Genomic DNA, 15,902 nt, shown 5'->3' with positions numbered 1-15,902 from the left:
GTAGGGCCGTAGCCGTAGGGGCCTCGGCCGCGCCAGCGACTCTGCGCCGCCGGCAGTGTCAGGGCGCCATAAATGTGGCCACCAACCATTTTAATACTATGGCCTAGTTCGGTTCACTCTATATTCAGTTTATTTTTTTAGTCAGAACAATATTTTTCTCTCATAATAATTTAGTTAGAACGGTGTTTTTCAACTAGTTTCAGTCAAAATTCAGCAAGTCGAACGGGGCCTATGTTCGGCAGGCCACCGTATACGATCGTGTTGATTATAAGTTGGCAGCAGCAGTAGCATGCTGCGCATGCTTACGCGCCACAATAAATGTGCCCCAAAGCCCAAGGCCGCGGTTGGTGCCTTGCTGCCTCGCCGCTCACTCCAGCTCCCGTGCGACGCGATCGATGATGGTTCCCGTGGGCGTGGAAGCCCAAAAGAAGCATGTGCGCCAGTCGGGAAGCCCGGCCTCCTACCGCGCTACCGGTAGAGTAGCTGCCAATTTCTGGTGTCTCCAGTTGCTTCCTGTGTCGTAGTAAAAGTCACGTTTGTCAGACCTGGTGATGACTGATGAGCAGCAGCGCGTGCGTTGAACCTGTGTGGTGGGTGCCCTCCGCCGCCGTCGGCAACGGTCGAGCCGAACCAGACGCGGACGCGGACGGGAGTCGCCAGCAGGGCTCCCCAGATAGGGAGAGGTGCACGCGCCGGCACGTAATCTGTGCTCGGATCGGGGTCGGAAACTGAGCCCGTGTTTAGTTGCAAAAAAAGTTCAAAAAAATGCTATAATATCTATTACATCGAATCTTGCAATATATGTATAGAACATTAAATTTATTATAAAAAAACTAATTACACAGTTTGGTGAGAAATTACGAGATGAACGTTTTAAGTCTAATTAGTTCATAATTGAACACTAATTACCAAATAAAAACAAAAATGCTACGGTATCCAAATTCTAACTTCCCCTCGACTAAACAATGGCTGATAACAATAAAGAAAGCAGGTGCAGGTTGGTTAACGGCACGGGACACTGGGACAGCGTCCTCGGATGAGGGAGGACACGCACTTCGGGGCTGTACAAATTTCTCGTAGGCAACGTGGGAGTAGTGTGTGTACGGGTCAATCGCATCACATGGGTGCGTGTGCGTGGGTTTTATAGAGGAAAAATTAAAATCCACAGATTCACGCTCCGAATCTTCGCAACAACGACGCGACAAAGCTGCCCGGCGATCCCCACGGCGCTAGTCTGTTCGGCCAGTAGGAAAGTCGGTTGAAAGGTCAGCTCAAACTGTTTTTTATTACGTGAAAAAATACTGTAGATTCTAGCCGATAAGTTTAAACAAACAGGTCGTACGCTCTGCACAATAACACTGTCTCACACACAGTGCAAGTGCAAACTAGGCTAAATCCACATGCATTGCTACTTAAATATATATTGAACTGCACAATTCGAAATGGGAAGGATCAAAGGATGGAGTAGTACTATGATCAGTTCTTAATTTCGTTCTTATGAATAACAGAGCAGTGTAGACGTTGCTTTTGAGTGAATCCAAAGCGATCCACCGGCCACAGCCCACAGGGGATCATTAATCTTTTTCTGTAGGGTGTAGGCTGCACGAGCTGGCAATTCTCAATATAATTCCGGTAGTAAGGCATAGGAGTACTCAATTTCTCGTGATTAAAGCAAACGCGAGTGTACTTATATGCACTCGACATGGCATGCTTCGGCTACACGCCTACCCTACTTTCCGTTTATAAGAACTCTAGCTGTACACTGTATTTTTTTTAAGGGGTTGTTTGGTTTCAAATAAATCACCTATTTATAAGTTAAAAAGTTAAATAAGTGATTGATTTTGTCAAACACCACCAACTTATAAGTCACCCCTGTTTATAAGAAATAAGCTGGTTCACCCCTGCTAAAACTTATAAGCCACCCTTTTCTGCGTGGGGCCCACACCTTTCACTTAATAGGCATGAGCTTATAAGTCATCTACAACCAAACAGACATGACTTATAAGTCACTGGTTTTTGATCACCTAACTTATGGAAACCAAACATGGTTAATCTTTATTTATCATCACGACCACGTTCACGCCTCATCAGTACCCAGACTTGGTCCTGTCGGCCGTTGTTCAGGTAAGCTCAAGAAGGAGATCGATCTCGTGTTCCTCGGCGGAAGCCAGCCGTCCTGCCAAAAGGGTGCATCTTTATCATTGGCGCATGCTGCATCTAGCGATTTTGTTTTTGAACGATTCATCACTAGCGAATTTCAGACAAGCTCAAGAAGAGACCAACTTCGAAAAGGAGGTGTAAAAGGTGCTTTGACCTGGCAGTTTTGACGCCCATGATTTCTTTGATTCGTGCGTTTCTGTAGTCCTATGTGGCAATTCGGAAATGGCGGGTGCTACCGTGTGGAAAGTGTGCTCCAGCCATTCTCCACAGTTCCCGGGCTCCCCACTCGGTTGGCAGCCTCCGCCCGCGCCAGCGCTGTGACGAGTGCTGTCTTGAGGGTGAGGCCTTTGCGCCTCGTTTACTCCTCTGCCGCTGTGATGAGTGTTGTCTTGAGGGTCGAGGCCTCTGCGCCCTATTCTATTCGGCAGGACTTGCTGTTGCGGCTGACTTGTAGAGCTGATTTCCACAGCTGAAAAAGCAGTGCCGATTCTGCCTGACAACAACAGATCGGCGCCGGCCCGGGCAGCAGTGAGGTGAATGCTGCCTGCGGTGCTGCTGGAATTATTGCACGAGGTGGAGGCGGAGTGGAGTGGAGTGGAGTGGAGTGGAATGAGTGAGGACCAAAGGTTGGTGCCGGATTTAATTTTTGAAACAGTAAAGGCCCATTCAATTCCCGCGGTGAATACCGGTGGCGCCGGGGTGGCAGCAGTGAGCCAGTGACGTGAATGTGTGGGATGATCACCCAAGTCTTTTGGAAGCTTCAAAGGGCAGGTCATTTTCTATGGACTCTTGGCTCCTGCTCAATTTGAGCTTAGTATGAACCTGATGGTCTGTTCTAGTACTCTATACACTGGCGATTCTTGATTTATCGCTGAACAAGTACAAAAATACTTAATGACACTTCTAGCTTAAGAAATGTTGAGCAATTGAATCATTTAAAAAAAAACAGGAAACAGTACAAGCAGACAGATTAAATGAAGAAATCCTGAGCCATTTAATCGGTCGAACAAAGTCGCACTATCAGCAGAACAGTAAAAAACACCGGTCATCCAGTTACGCCAAGGTATCACCAAACCTGGCTTGCGTTGCATCGAGTCAATGCCTACATGACCTACAAAATCAAAGAATTTCAGAGAAGCAACAAACAGCCTTGCATCCCTACAGCTTTCAACACATTACAGACATTCCACTCTCTGCACCACCCCTCTCCTTTCTTCCCCACCGGGCAATCATATATGCATCTCATCAGAAAAAGAAAAGAAAAGGCTCTCAAGGTGAATTAGAACAGAATCTCCTCATAGGGCTCATCAAACCAGCTCATCATCGGCACTATCTTGAGGACTCCTCACCAGCTCGAGTATGCTCACGGCCTCACCCATGTCAGGCCGGTTCGACGGCACCTGGGAGGTGCAGACAAGGCCCAACTTGATGATCGGCAGGGCCTCGTCCAAGGGGAACTCACCGCATAGTCGCGGATCGATGCAGTCCTCTGGTCTGCCTTCCTCCAGCGCGCTTCTGACCAGATCACACAGGACAACCACATCGTCTTCCAAGTACTCGACGGGTCTCCTGCCGGTCAAGACCTCCAGCACAAGCACCCCAAAGCCATACACGTCGCACTTCTCGGTGATCTTCACTGTCTTGCATGCGAATTCTGGTGCCATGTACCCAAGTGCACTCTGGATCTTACTGCTCAGGACATACCGGTCCAACATTGGCAGCAGCTTAGCAAGGCCACAGTCGCCGACCTTTGGCTCGCCGTTGCTGTCCAGCAGCACGTTGCTTGACTTGAGATTGTAGTGGATGATACCATGCTGGTGCAGGTATGTCAGGCCCCGGGCAACACCGAGGATGACGTCGAATCTCTCCATCCAGGAAAGTAAGTTATCTTCATTGCACTCGTGTAGGTGTTTATGCAAATTTCCTCCGGGCAGGTAATCATAGATAAGGAGCTGCAGCGATGAAGTCCAGTAGAAACCTCTGAGTGCGACAATATTGTGGTGCCGCACCTTGCTAAGCATCTTCACTTGTCGCTCGAAATCGTCCTTTGACTTGACCAAGCTAGAGACAGTAAGCTTCTTGATGGCTACCGGCTGTCCATCTCTGAGCACTGTCTTGTAGACTGCACCAAAGCCTCCACGTCCAAGCTCACAATCTTTGTTCAACAATGCATGCCCACCGGCGCTGAACTCAGGGCTGCCCTTTCCAAACATGACAAGCTTACCAGAGCTAGCATCATTCTCAGGGGACTGACTAAGGTAATCATCAGATAATGCAGTAACAGGTGCTGAGCGTGGGGCAGCTGCATGGGCCCGGACGCGGCGATTAAGCACAGATATGGTGATCACTCCGATAGCAATGGCTGCCCCACCGGCTATGGCAATGAGGGTGGAGATACTCAATATGATTTTCTTGTGATGCATGTTGCTAGGGGCACTAGGTGTAGCCTGCGACGAGGGATTTGACGAGGAGTTTGGGTTTAGCACAATAGGCTTTGGCATAACTGCGCTGCATGAGTCATTCTTCCGTGAGCTACACAGACCAGAATTGTCCATGAGGAAGGACTCAGGGATGTTGTTGAAGAAGCGGCTATTTGGCAGATCCCCTGTCAGCATGTTGTGGGAGACGTCAAAGATGTGGAGGCTAGGCAGATTGGATAGCTCTACTGGTAGGGTCCCGTTCAGCTTGTTCTGAGAGAGATTGACCACTTGGAGACTTGTCAGGTTTCCCATGGTGCTAGGAATTGGCCCCGTGAGGTTATTGTGTGAGAAATCCCTGCATTGGAAGAGCACAACTTTGTATCAGTCATAATGATTTCTAAGGTGGGTCATACTAAGTAAGTAGTACAGTGGATTGAGCTTAAATTAGTCTAAACAGTTAGCTAATTCGAGAACGAGCATTCCAACCCCCTGTTCGTTTGGGCTGATTTGAAACCATGGCTGAAAGTATCGTGGACTGGTTTGGTGTGAGATAAAAATACTATTTGTTGGCTGATAAGCCAAATCAAGCTGATGTAGACATTTGACTTCAGTTTTGACTGTATCCAGGAAAAGAAAAGGAGTACTACAAGGATACTGGGATGAGCAAACACAGACCCATAATTTTCGGTTGGGGCTCCAAACAGAAAATACGACATCACTGTCCTACAACACTTTCTACAACGTCTCTGCAACCTAGGAAACCGAGATCAATCAAGGCCTTGTTTAAATTACCTGAAAGTTCTAAGTTTTTTCACTCTCTCTTCATCACATCAATTTTTAGACACATGCATGAAGCATTAAATGTAGGTAAAAAAAACTAATTGCACAGTTTGATTGTAAATCACGAGACGAATCTTTTGAGCCTAGTTAGTCCATGGTCAGATAAAGTTTGTCAAATGCAAACGAAACATGCTACAGTGTTCAGATTACAAAAATTTACGATCTAAACGAGGTCCAAAGCAGTCATGAAAGGAAAAACAAATAGGCCTAGTCAACTTCACTCGCAAGCAATCCCAATGACGTCAAATTTTCATTTCAGAATATGGGTAGAAAGTAACAGCGTGTTTAGTTCCAGCAAGTTGGAATTTTTGGGCTACTTTAACACTTTCGTTTTTATTTAGTAATTAGTGTTCAAACATGGACTAATTAGGCTCAAAACGTTCGTCTCGTAATTTCCCACCAAACTGTGCAATTAGTTTTTTTTCGTCTACATTTAATGCTCCATGCACGGACCGCAAATATTCGATGTGATAGGTTGTAGCACTTTTTAGGATTTTGGGTGGAACTGAACACGCGGGGGCCAGTTTGGATGTCAAATTTTTTGGCAAAATGTTACTATAGCGTTTTCGTTGTTATTTAGCAATTAGTGTCCGATCATAGTCTAATTAGGCTTAAAAGATTCGTCATGTGGATTTCGACTAAACTGTATAATTAGTTTTATTTTTTATTTATATTTAATGATTTATGCATGCGTCCAAAAATTTGATGTGATAAGAAATCTTGAAAAATTTGGCATTTTAAGATGCAACTAAACAGGGCCGGGGAAAACAAGAATTTACTTACAGTGCAACGAGGGAGCTGCAGTTCCCAATCTGCGACGGGATGCGTCCCGTGAGCGAATTCCTCCCCATCCGCAGGTCCCGGAGCGCCACCGCACCGCCGATCTCCGGCGGCACGGTTCCTTCAAGTCGGTTAGCGCTCACGTCCAGCACCTCGAGGAGCCTCATCCCACCAATGCCGGCCGGCAGCTGCCCCGAAAAGGAATTCAAGGACAGGTTCAGAGACTGCAAGCCCGCAAAGACAGTGATCCGCAGCGGGATCTCGCCGGAGAACGCGTTGCTCGACAGGTCCAGCACACGAAGCGCCATTGCTGCGTCGTCGGGCACCTTCACCCACCCATTCAGCTGGTTGCCTGCCACCGAGACGCGCTGCAGCGGTAGGCCGAACACCCACCAGGGAAGATCGCCGGTGAGCGCATTTCGGCTTAGGTCGACCTCCACAAGGTTCTTGCAGTTGGCGATGGTGTAGGGAATGTCGCCGGCAAATCGGTTGCCCGAGAAATCAAGGCGCTCCAGCGCCCACATTTCCCCGATCCACTCCGGCAGCTCACCTGCAAGTACATTGCCGCCGGCGCCGAGGAACCGCAGGCCGGTCAGCCTCCGGAGCGATTCCGGCAAGCCGCCAGTGAACAAGTTATGCCCCAAATCCAGTGACTTCAGCAGCGCCGCCTCGCCGACATCCGCCGGTATCTCCCCGGCGAGGAGGTTTCGGCTCAAATCCACGTCCCGCAGCGAGCTGGTCCGGGGGAATCCACCAGGCACACTCCCGGAGAGCTCGTTGCCGGAGAGGTCGAGAGACCGGAGCGAAGGCAGCGACCAGAGCCCGTCAGGGATGGGGCCGGCGAGGCGGTTGGACGAGAGGTTGAGGGACACGAGCGATGCGCAGGACGCGACGGCGGGCGGGATGTAGCCCGAGAGCTGGTTGTGCGCGAGGGAGATGGAGCGGACGGCGCGGCATTGGGCGAAGAGCTGGGCGGGGACGGGCGCGGCGAGGCGGTTGGAGGAGAGGTCGAGGGAGCGGAGCCGCGGGAGCGCGGTTAGGAGGTTGGGGAGCACGGGGCCGGAGAGGTTGTTGCGCGGGAGTGCGAGGGAGAGGAGCGCGTCGAGGCGGAGCAGCGCGCGCGGGAGGCGGCCCGAGAGCGACGCCGCTGGGAGCGAGAGCGAGGTGACGCGGCCCGTGCGCGCGTCGCAGCCAACGGCCGGCCAGGAGCAGGAGCGATCGTCGTCCTCGGTCCACGTCGCGAGGCGGCCCGACGGGTCCGAGACGTCCGTCTTGAAGACCACCAGTGCGAGGACGTCGTCGGTGAGCGCGCTCGTGGTGGCGGCCGCCCCGAGGAGTAGCGCGGCGAGGAGCAGGAGAGGGCAGGTGGCGGCGGCGGCGGTGGCCATCGCGACACGGCTGGCAGTAGGAGGACGAGGAGCGGGGAGGGATCACAGCGGTGCTCTGTCCATTTGCGCGGAGCAGTTCTGGGGCAGTGCGGGGAAGAGGGGTGGTGGCGCAGTGCAGCGCGGTGGTGGTGGTGGTGGGTGTGGGGCGTGGCCGCGTGGGGCGTGGTCGCGCGCGCGGCGTGGAGCAGTCAGCCAGACACCCGTGGGGAGAGGGGAGAAGCGAGTAGGAGAGGAGGCGGCCCCTTGCGCTATTAATGTGCTACGAGTAGAACAAAGGGTTATTACAATTTTTGAAAGTTTGAGAACTACTGTTACTATTCATCTATTTTGAGATGAGCCATTACAATTCTTCATCGTTCTGAAATATACCATTATATACGTTTAGAGAGACCTTGGGCCCAGCTGCAGGTGTACATGACGTCATCATATTTTTGAATGGACAAGACTACCCCTCCACCTTCATCTCTATGTGTCACTGACGTGTGGACCCCACTGATCATCACCTTCCTCCTTCCCTGTCTTCTTCCCCTAACTCCCTGTGCTAGCTGTGCCGTGAGGCGCTGCCAGCCCGGCCCCACACGACAGCGGGAGCAGCCGTTCTTCCCCGCTGCTCCGCATCGCGCGGACGCCGTCGTCGCCGTCGATTCACCCTTGTGCGCTTCACTAGGATCCCCGCCGCCTATTTAAGGAAGGTCTCAAGTGCGCTGCGCCCCTCTCGGAACCCTAGGGCAGCCGCAACCGCCACCGCTAGCCCTAGCGCGCCGCCACCATAGCTGCACCCCCGAGCTCGGCGCCGCCGCCGTCGATCTACGCCACGGCCGCGCCTCGGTTGACTATAGAAGGTTCACGAGCTTCGCAGCGACCTGACGAACCCGCCAGTATCGATCTCTCCCTCCCTCTCTCTCTGCTGTGCGCACGTGCTCGCCGAAGTATCGCCGCCGTGTCCGGACCGCCGCGCGCGCGTCTACTGCCGGCTCCGGCCATTCCCCACCGCGGGGAGGTACCCCGCCGAGTTCGTAGCCCCGCGAGCTCCGCTCTCGTGCCGACCGCACAGGTTCTAGTGCCCCACAGTGCCACCCTGGTGTGCTCGCTGCCGCTGTGCTACCCCGTGAGCGAGAGCTGCCGGAGAAGAGGAGCGAGGCCTCGAGGTCCCCGGCGGCGAGCGGCAGCGCCCCACGGACGGGCAGGTGGCGGAGCCCGGCCTCGACCCGCGCGGTTCCTACGCGCCCGCGAGGCAGGCGACCGCGGCGTGTCGTCTTCGTCGGAGTCGGGCTCGTCCGCCTCCAGGATGGAATCGACGGCGGCGGCATGTGAAGGAGGCAAGAGGTCGGACGTGAGCGAGTGGTGGTTGTCGAAGCCAGAGAAGATGCAGATCATGTTGGCGGCGGCGTTTATGGAGCTAGCGAGCGAGTTGACGATGTGCTACGTCGCCGCGATCCCCTTCTCCTGTCCGTTCTACGGCGGTGGCGCCGCCATCCTCGGCTGTTGTGAACTACGGGGACAAGGCTGGCAACGAGCGGTGCGGCTAACGCAGGCTCCGGTGTGGGCGCTTGGTCGGTATGCTGCAGAGGGAAGAAGACGGGGAAGGAGGAAGAAGATGACAGACGGGACCCACACGGCAGTCATATGGACGAAGAGGAGGACAGAGGGGTACTCTTGTCAATACGAAAATACGTTGGTCTGCATATGGGCCCAACAGCATCCAAAGCGTATATAATGGTATATTTCAGAGTCCTGAAGAATTGTAATGGCTCATCTCAAAATAGGTGAATAGTAATGGTAGTTCTCGAAATTTCGAAAATTGTAATGGTACCGATCAAAATAACCCTAGAACAAATAGGAATGGACAAAATGATCTGTTTTCTCATTTTCCATGAGCTTTTGCCTAAATGGATATGATTTTTCTCAATATTTAATTTCTTCACGTTTCTGCAGTTATAAATATCTCCTACAACAACAAAAAAGAACAAAAGTAAGACTATTTTTCGTGCGACTTTTTTTTGTGTCGCTCTACCCTCCCGTCCGTGCGACAATCGTCGCTCCGTCGGTCCGCACCTCCCTTGCGATATCGCGCGTAGGCAAACCTGATTTATATACTACGCGCCCTCCTCTCTCTCTCTCTCCCCATCGATCTCTCCCTCTCCATCCCGACGCGAGCAGGGGCGACGGGCGCGAGCCGGGCGCAACGGCGACGACGACTGCCCTCCTCCTCCTCCTCCTCCTCCTCCGCCCTCCCTCGCCTGCCTCTCACCTCCGTTTCTCCCTCCCCTTCCTCTCTCTCCCCCTTCCCTCCCGATGCTACGGTAGGCGCGAGGTGACGGCAGGTGCCAGGCGACGACGCCCCTGCGGGCGATGCACCGCCGCGGGAGGGGCTCGGCGGCCCCCTCCCTCTCCCTCATCCTCCGTGCGGCCGCCTCAACGCCTCCTCCCGCTGGGGAGCTTGTGCTCCTTTGCTCGATGAAACCCTAGGTGCCTGTGCGGCGGCGGCGACAGCGGCGGTGAAGCTCGGCGACTGGATTTGACGGTGACTCACCCTCTTCTTCTCCTCATTCGTCCGATGGCTCCTCCCCCAGATCCTCTCTCCCTCGCATTTTTTTTGGAGCGGCATATCCTCACAATAATTTCTATGGCAATTGAGAACAGTAGATTCTAAAGCTTTTGTTGATTTTATTCCCTTTAATATTTTATTTTCTATTACCTGAATTAAAATCTGCTGGTTTGTTCAAAATAATACCTCTAGGGTAGTAAAAATGGTTACATGTACAATCTTGATATATTACTGTGCATTGATTTGTCATCTCCTCGTAATGGATTGTGTCCATTCTTTGGTTAGTGCATATGTCCATGTCCTCCTTCGAGGAGATTCCTGTTTAACTGAAACCAATGAGTTTTCAGAAAGAATGATGCTCTATTTTTTAATGTCCTGCTAGTTTTATCTCTATCTACACTGATGGACTCCATTTTCTTTGTTTCCTGATGTGCATACCATTTTTGATCCATACATTTTTACTAAGTGTAGTTACCTAATGCTTAAATCTAGATGAGTTCTTGGTTCTCACATTGGTATTACTAGCTACTTCTGCAATTGTTATTTAGCCTGGTTCAGGAGGACCATGACACAGAGAAGAAAGAAGAAGAAACCATATGCCTCGATGGATTTTAACTGATTTTAAGGTCAGCGGGCCTAAATCTTGGAATGTTCAAATTGCAATATCTGTAAAGCTTAGGTTGCCATGTTTTTCTAATGACATACAAGCATGACTCTTACATGCATTTGATATATGTAGGTTGGTGTCCCCCCCCCCTCCCCCAGCACGAACTGGTGCAGGTGCTCCTCGCAGAACCGCTGATCGTCGTTTCGTTGGCTCGCAGGTTCGCTTCCTCTCCCGCTCCCCCTTTCTCCTTACCTCTCCTTACCGGACCTGTCTCTCCCAATGCTCTCAATCCTCATGGAATCGGTCTTCCTGACACCTTTGTGCTTTTCTTTTTTTTTTATTTGATTATCTTCAATTTGATATACGACTATAGTTGCTCATGGGTTTTTTATATACGATATGGCTCATATTTTTTTGTAAATTCGATATACGATTATAGTTGCTCTTAATGTTAAAAAAAGGTCCGTGGCATTTTCATATCGTCTTGCCAAAAACGCGTCTGCTTAAATCTATTATGTATTTTTTCGTTCGGTTTTACGGTAACTGTTGAACAAATTTCTTATTGCATCTTGATTAGCCTTCCCGGTCAATTCTCATACACATCATGTTAAGATTTGCGATTTTGGGACTGCTAGCAGATTGGTACACTTCTCTCTTTTAGTTTATTCCTGCTGAATATGTTCATGGGTTTAATAAAGTGAAATATCCATTTCAATTCCATGGTGAGCCTAACATATCGTACATTTGCTCGCGGTATTATAGGGGGCCTGAACTAATATTTGGAGCTACGGGCTGCTGTGATTGATATCTGCTCTGTTGGTTGTGTATTGGCTGACCTTCTAATTGGTCAGGTATAGCATCTGAATCCTAGCTTCACATTTCCTCCAGGCTTCGAACTGATTATTATGCCAACCATTTTCTGAGAGGGAAATAATTTTGTTTTACCGTTGTAAAATCTTTGTCTTTTTTGGGGGGTCAAAGATTACTATATAAACTACAAAATTGTATTTTTGAATTTCATGGACATTAGGATTTGATCAGCTCACTATTAATTGAGATACTTTTAATCTGTTGACAGTTTTGTTGATGTCCACTAGGTCCCTCGCATTGTAGCCTTTGTTTCCCTGTGGAAGCGGTCTTGGTCAGCTGGTGCAAATAATAAAGGTTTGCATCTGCTAACGAATTATGTCATCAAATCACCGCTGATACTTTGTACAATGAATGTTTCTCCTTTTCTCTTTTATCCAAGAATTTGGGTACTCCAACAAGAAAAGAGATCAGGTTCATCAATCCAAAATATTCTGACTTCAGGCTCCCTCAGATACCAGCCCTTCCATGGCACAATGTTAGGTATCTCTAATCTCTATGGTATTTTTCATTTCAGCTGTATTAAGTTGACCAGCTCACCTGCTTTTGTTTTTCCGTCTAGCTTTTTGGTAAGTGCATGCCACTTGAGGCTGTTGAGCCTGGATCAAAGGCTACTTCAGTACTCACCAAATGTGCGCTGCACCGCTGTAAGAACTAATTTGATATTATAACTGACCAATTAGCGAATCCAAATTAGGCCAGATGTGTCGCTATTGATACTAAGCTTTATATTTTCCCTCGGTTGAACCAGTTATATGTCAGTTGTAATGTAAAACAGTAGTATCTCCTCATGTTCGTTTTGTTATGGACATGAGTCGGTGGCCTTTCTATGTTTGGATAAGTGCGAGAGCTTTGAAACTCAGTACTCTCTCATCAAAGATATTTAATTATTTTTTTAGGTTGATGCTTTTGTCCATCCATTCTTTGATGAGATGTGGGATCCCAAGGTCTGCTTGCCAAGTGGATGGCCACTGCCACCGTTGTTTGACTTCTCAGCAGCTGGTAACTTCTCGATACACTTAACGATGTTGTTGTTTCATTGTACTCTTGTCTGAAAACACATTTGGAATTAGCTTGATCCTGATGGCAATAAGTTACAAAGATAATTTATCTCTGGCTTTTCTGCAGTAACATCAAGTCCACCACCGCACCACAATGTTATTTCCTCTTCTAAAACTGTGAAGGCAGCAATTGGATACTTTGCTTTGTATTATGCAGTTTTTAAGTGCTAGGAGCTAATAACTAATGGATTTTCTTCCTCTATTGAACTGAAGGTATGGTTCTACAGGCTATAAGGAAAAAAAATTACAGATTACTATTGAACTGAAGGTATTCGCACCATTCCTTTCTTGCATCTCTTGTTTCTTTATCTTTGCCTAATTCTCAAATACATATCAATACCACAGCTACTTCTTAGTGTCTTGGTGCTTGCAATTATAGGCTTTTGAACAAAATTAGGTGTAGCCTGCTATGGTGACCTACTGCCTTCACAACTCTTCTGAAGAATTGTTGAGGGATGACAACCAGGTACGCCCAAAAGGAGAAATGGTGAGATTGTCTTTTATACATAGAAATGAGTTATTAAGATGTTTACAGCATCAGTAGAATAATTAGGTTTAACTATTTTTGGAGTTCAGTTTAGGTAGTCTGTACAGAATGACAATGCACAAAGTTTCCTTAGAAAATGAATATTCATAATTTTGGAGCGAAGTTACATGGAAATGTCTATAAAGTAGAGTTTGTAAGCCTGTGACGTTGCGCTCTCCGTGACTGTTAATTTCACAAACTTTACTTTTTGGATTAACTGTAATTTTAACGTTGATATTTAATTTTTACACTATTGTTATCTTATCGTGCGATTCGTGTGTTTTTAGTACAAAATGTTGGCTATCCTGTAGCAACGCATGGGCACGCTACCTAATCTACTTAAATCCTAAAAATTCATTGTTTATTAGTTCCTTCAATTAGATATTCCTTTGAGGAAAAGGCAAAAGAAAAAAAAAACATCAAGAGCTAGTGTCTTGTGCTGTACATGCGCCGTGTATTTTGAAGGTTTAGCTATTTCAGTTCCCGCTTAGACTATGGATTACTGCTCGCACGTTCTTACAAAGTATTCCCTCCGTTTGAATTTTCAAATTAAAAGACTTTTGGACTTTTCTAGATATATATACCTATTGCTATATACATGATATACATTATATCTAGGACCGTTTGGCAAGGCTTCTCGAGCGACTCCAGCTTCTGCTCTGCTTTTTTTTTGAGTTTTTTTTTAAGAATCGCTCCGGCTCCTGCTAAAGCCCTACCAAACGCCAACGGCCCAGAAAATGAACTAGACAGACGGAGACCCAAATTAGGGCTTCTGCGGCTCCTCTCCTTTTCTCTGGCCACGTGCACAGCCATGGCTGGCTGGAGGAGTCTGGGGTGCGTTTGCGAGGGTGTACCTGGACAGCCAGGCTGTACCTGGGCAGCCAGGCTGCAAGTAGCCAGGCCGAGCGCATGCACATGACTTTGTTTGGTTATCGTACTCACATAGCCTGTCTGTTCGGAGATTTCGTTTGGTTCACTGCATGCGAGCATCCGCTGTCTCACTGACATGGCCCGTCCGCATGCTTGCTGCGCTCGCGCGAGCCTGGCCGCATAGAAACGAAGCCTAGCGGCGTTTCTCCAGGGCCAGGCGGCGGCGTCGTATTTGACCCCTGGGAGCCGGGCTCGCTCGCGGGCCAAGGCCGCAAACACGAGAGCCTGCAGCTCACGAGCGCAAGGCCGGTCTGAGCCACCCTCGCAAACGCACCCCTGATGTCTGAGCAGATGAAAAGGCAGTGGACCATGACTAAACAAATAGTGTGGTTTTGAACTTTTGAAAAGCAATTTTCTTCTAAACCGTGTATCCGTTTCTAAATCCATTTTGACCATGATGTTATTTATAATTAATGGAATAAAATAAGATCAAATATGATTATATTTTAATTTTTGACTAAAAGTTAATGTTTTTATTTAGAAATACAACTATGGAAATTCTCTTTTGCTTGAAACATTTTTCTTTTATTCTCATGACACATTTTGTGCTAACTCTTCCATGTAAACGTGGTGCAAAATAACCTTTTTAATATCGACCATCAAAGGAGCCAAACACATGAGAAGTCATTTTACTAAACGTTTTTCAAAAAGGCTTTTGCTCCTTTAGAGAAGCCGCTCTTTCAAAGGAGCCAGAGCCAGAGCCGTTTTTAGAGGAGCCAGAGCCCTATCAAACAAGCCCATAGTAAAAACAATGCATCTAGAAAAGTTGAAATGACTTATAATTTAGAATAGATGGAGTACAAATTAAATCAAATAGGTTCTAGAGCGTTGATACCAACTAGTACTAGATTATAGTGACCAGATAAAACAATCTAAAGGTGATCCAAACACCTCAAATCATGGATTTGATTATAACAATAAACCATTAGATTACTGTAGTCCTACAATTTATCTCAAATATGTTTTTTTCTCTCAAGATTATAGATCATTTGTACTCCAATTAATAGTAACCCACCTATACAATCTAGAGATCGAAATAGTCTAGATTATTACTCCATCTGTTCTAAATTATAAGTTAATCTAATTGTTTTAGTTATATTGTTACTGCACCTAAATATAGGCCAGTTAAAATATACAATAAAAGTTATGCCATTAGAAAAAAAAAACAAAACAACTTATAATTTAGAATGGAGAAAGTACACTTCATAATCTAGATTATGGTAATTTTATACATAATCCAGAAAGAGGCCTAGTCTGTAACAATCCATGTGACAGATGTCCACATTCATCGTGTTCGCTGGTCTGAACCGTTCAGCCAGCCGGCTGGTTTCAGTCACGCTGTACTGTTCATCGAACCAGCCGAAACAGTGTTTTTCTCTCACAACAAACCAGCCGGAACAGTGTTTTTCAGCCAAGTTTCAGACCAGCGAACGGGGCCATTATTACAACACAAATTGTACAAGCCATGTGCTTGTTACGGTTCAACAAAAATTTTACTTGCCTTCAGTTTCTCTTACCAAAGTGGACCTATATCTTCCTATTTTTAGTAACTGTACTACGCCTAAGGGACTCTTTAGAACCCAGGATTATAAAAACATAGAAATAAAATATCCTAACATCTTAAATTCTATGGATTGAGAAAACATAGAACACAGAAAACTATAAGATTGATCATTTGAATAGAGCACATGAAAATAAATTCGATGAGAGAGCGACAAAAAGAAACTTTTCATAAGATTCATCTTCTTGGTAGAACTTCAACAAAATTCCTATAA

At 47.6% G+C, this 15,902-nt stretch overlaps 1 protein-coding gene across 1 annotated transcript; it reads right to left on the bottom strand.

The window, feature by feature from the left end:
- Window positions 1-3,173: 3,173 nt before the first annotated feature.
- Window positions 3,174-7,778, bottom strand: LOC136453092 (probable LRR receptor-like serine/threonine-protein kinase IRK). Its single transcript, XM_066453667.1, has 2 exons — window positions 6,204-7,778; window positions 3,174-4,935 (listed from the first exon to the last, which is right to left on the bottom strand). The coding sequence occupies exons 1-2, from the start codon at window positions 7,586-7,588 to the stop codon at window positions 3,468-3,470; spliced, it is 2,853 nt and encodes a 950-aa protein (XP_066309764.1). The 5' UTR covers window positions 7,589-7,778; the 3' UTR covers window positions 3,174-3,467.
- Window positions 7,779-15,902: the final 8,124 nt, after the last annotated feature.

This window comes from Miscanthus floridulus, chromosome 5 (assembly GCF_019320115.1).
Source record: "Miscanthus floridulus cultivar M001 chromosome 5, ASM1932011v1, whole genome shotgun sequence".
Taxonomy (NCBI): domain Eukaryota; kingdom Viridiplantae; phylum Streptophyta; class Magnoliopsida; order Poales; family Poaceae; genus Miscanthus; species Miscanthus floridulus.
This window is presented reverse-complemented; position numbering and strand designations above follow the sequence as displayed.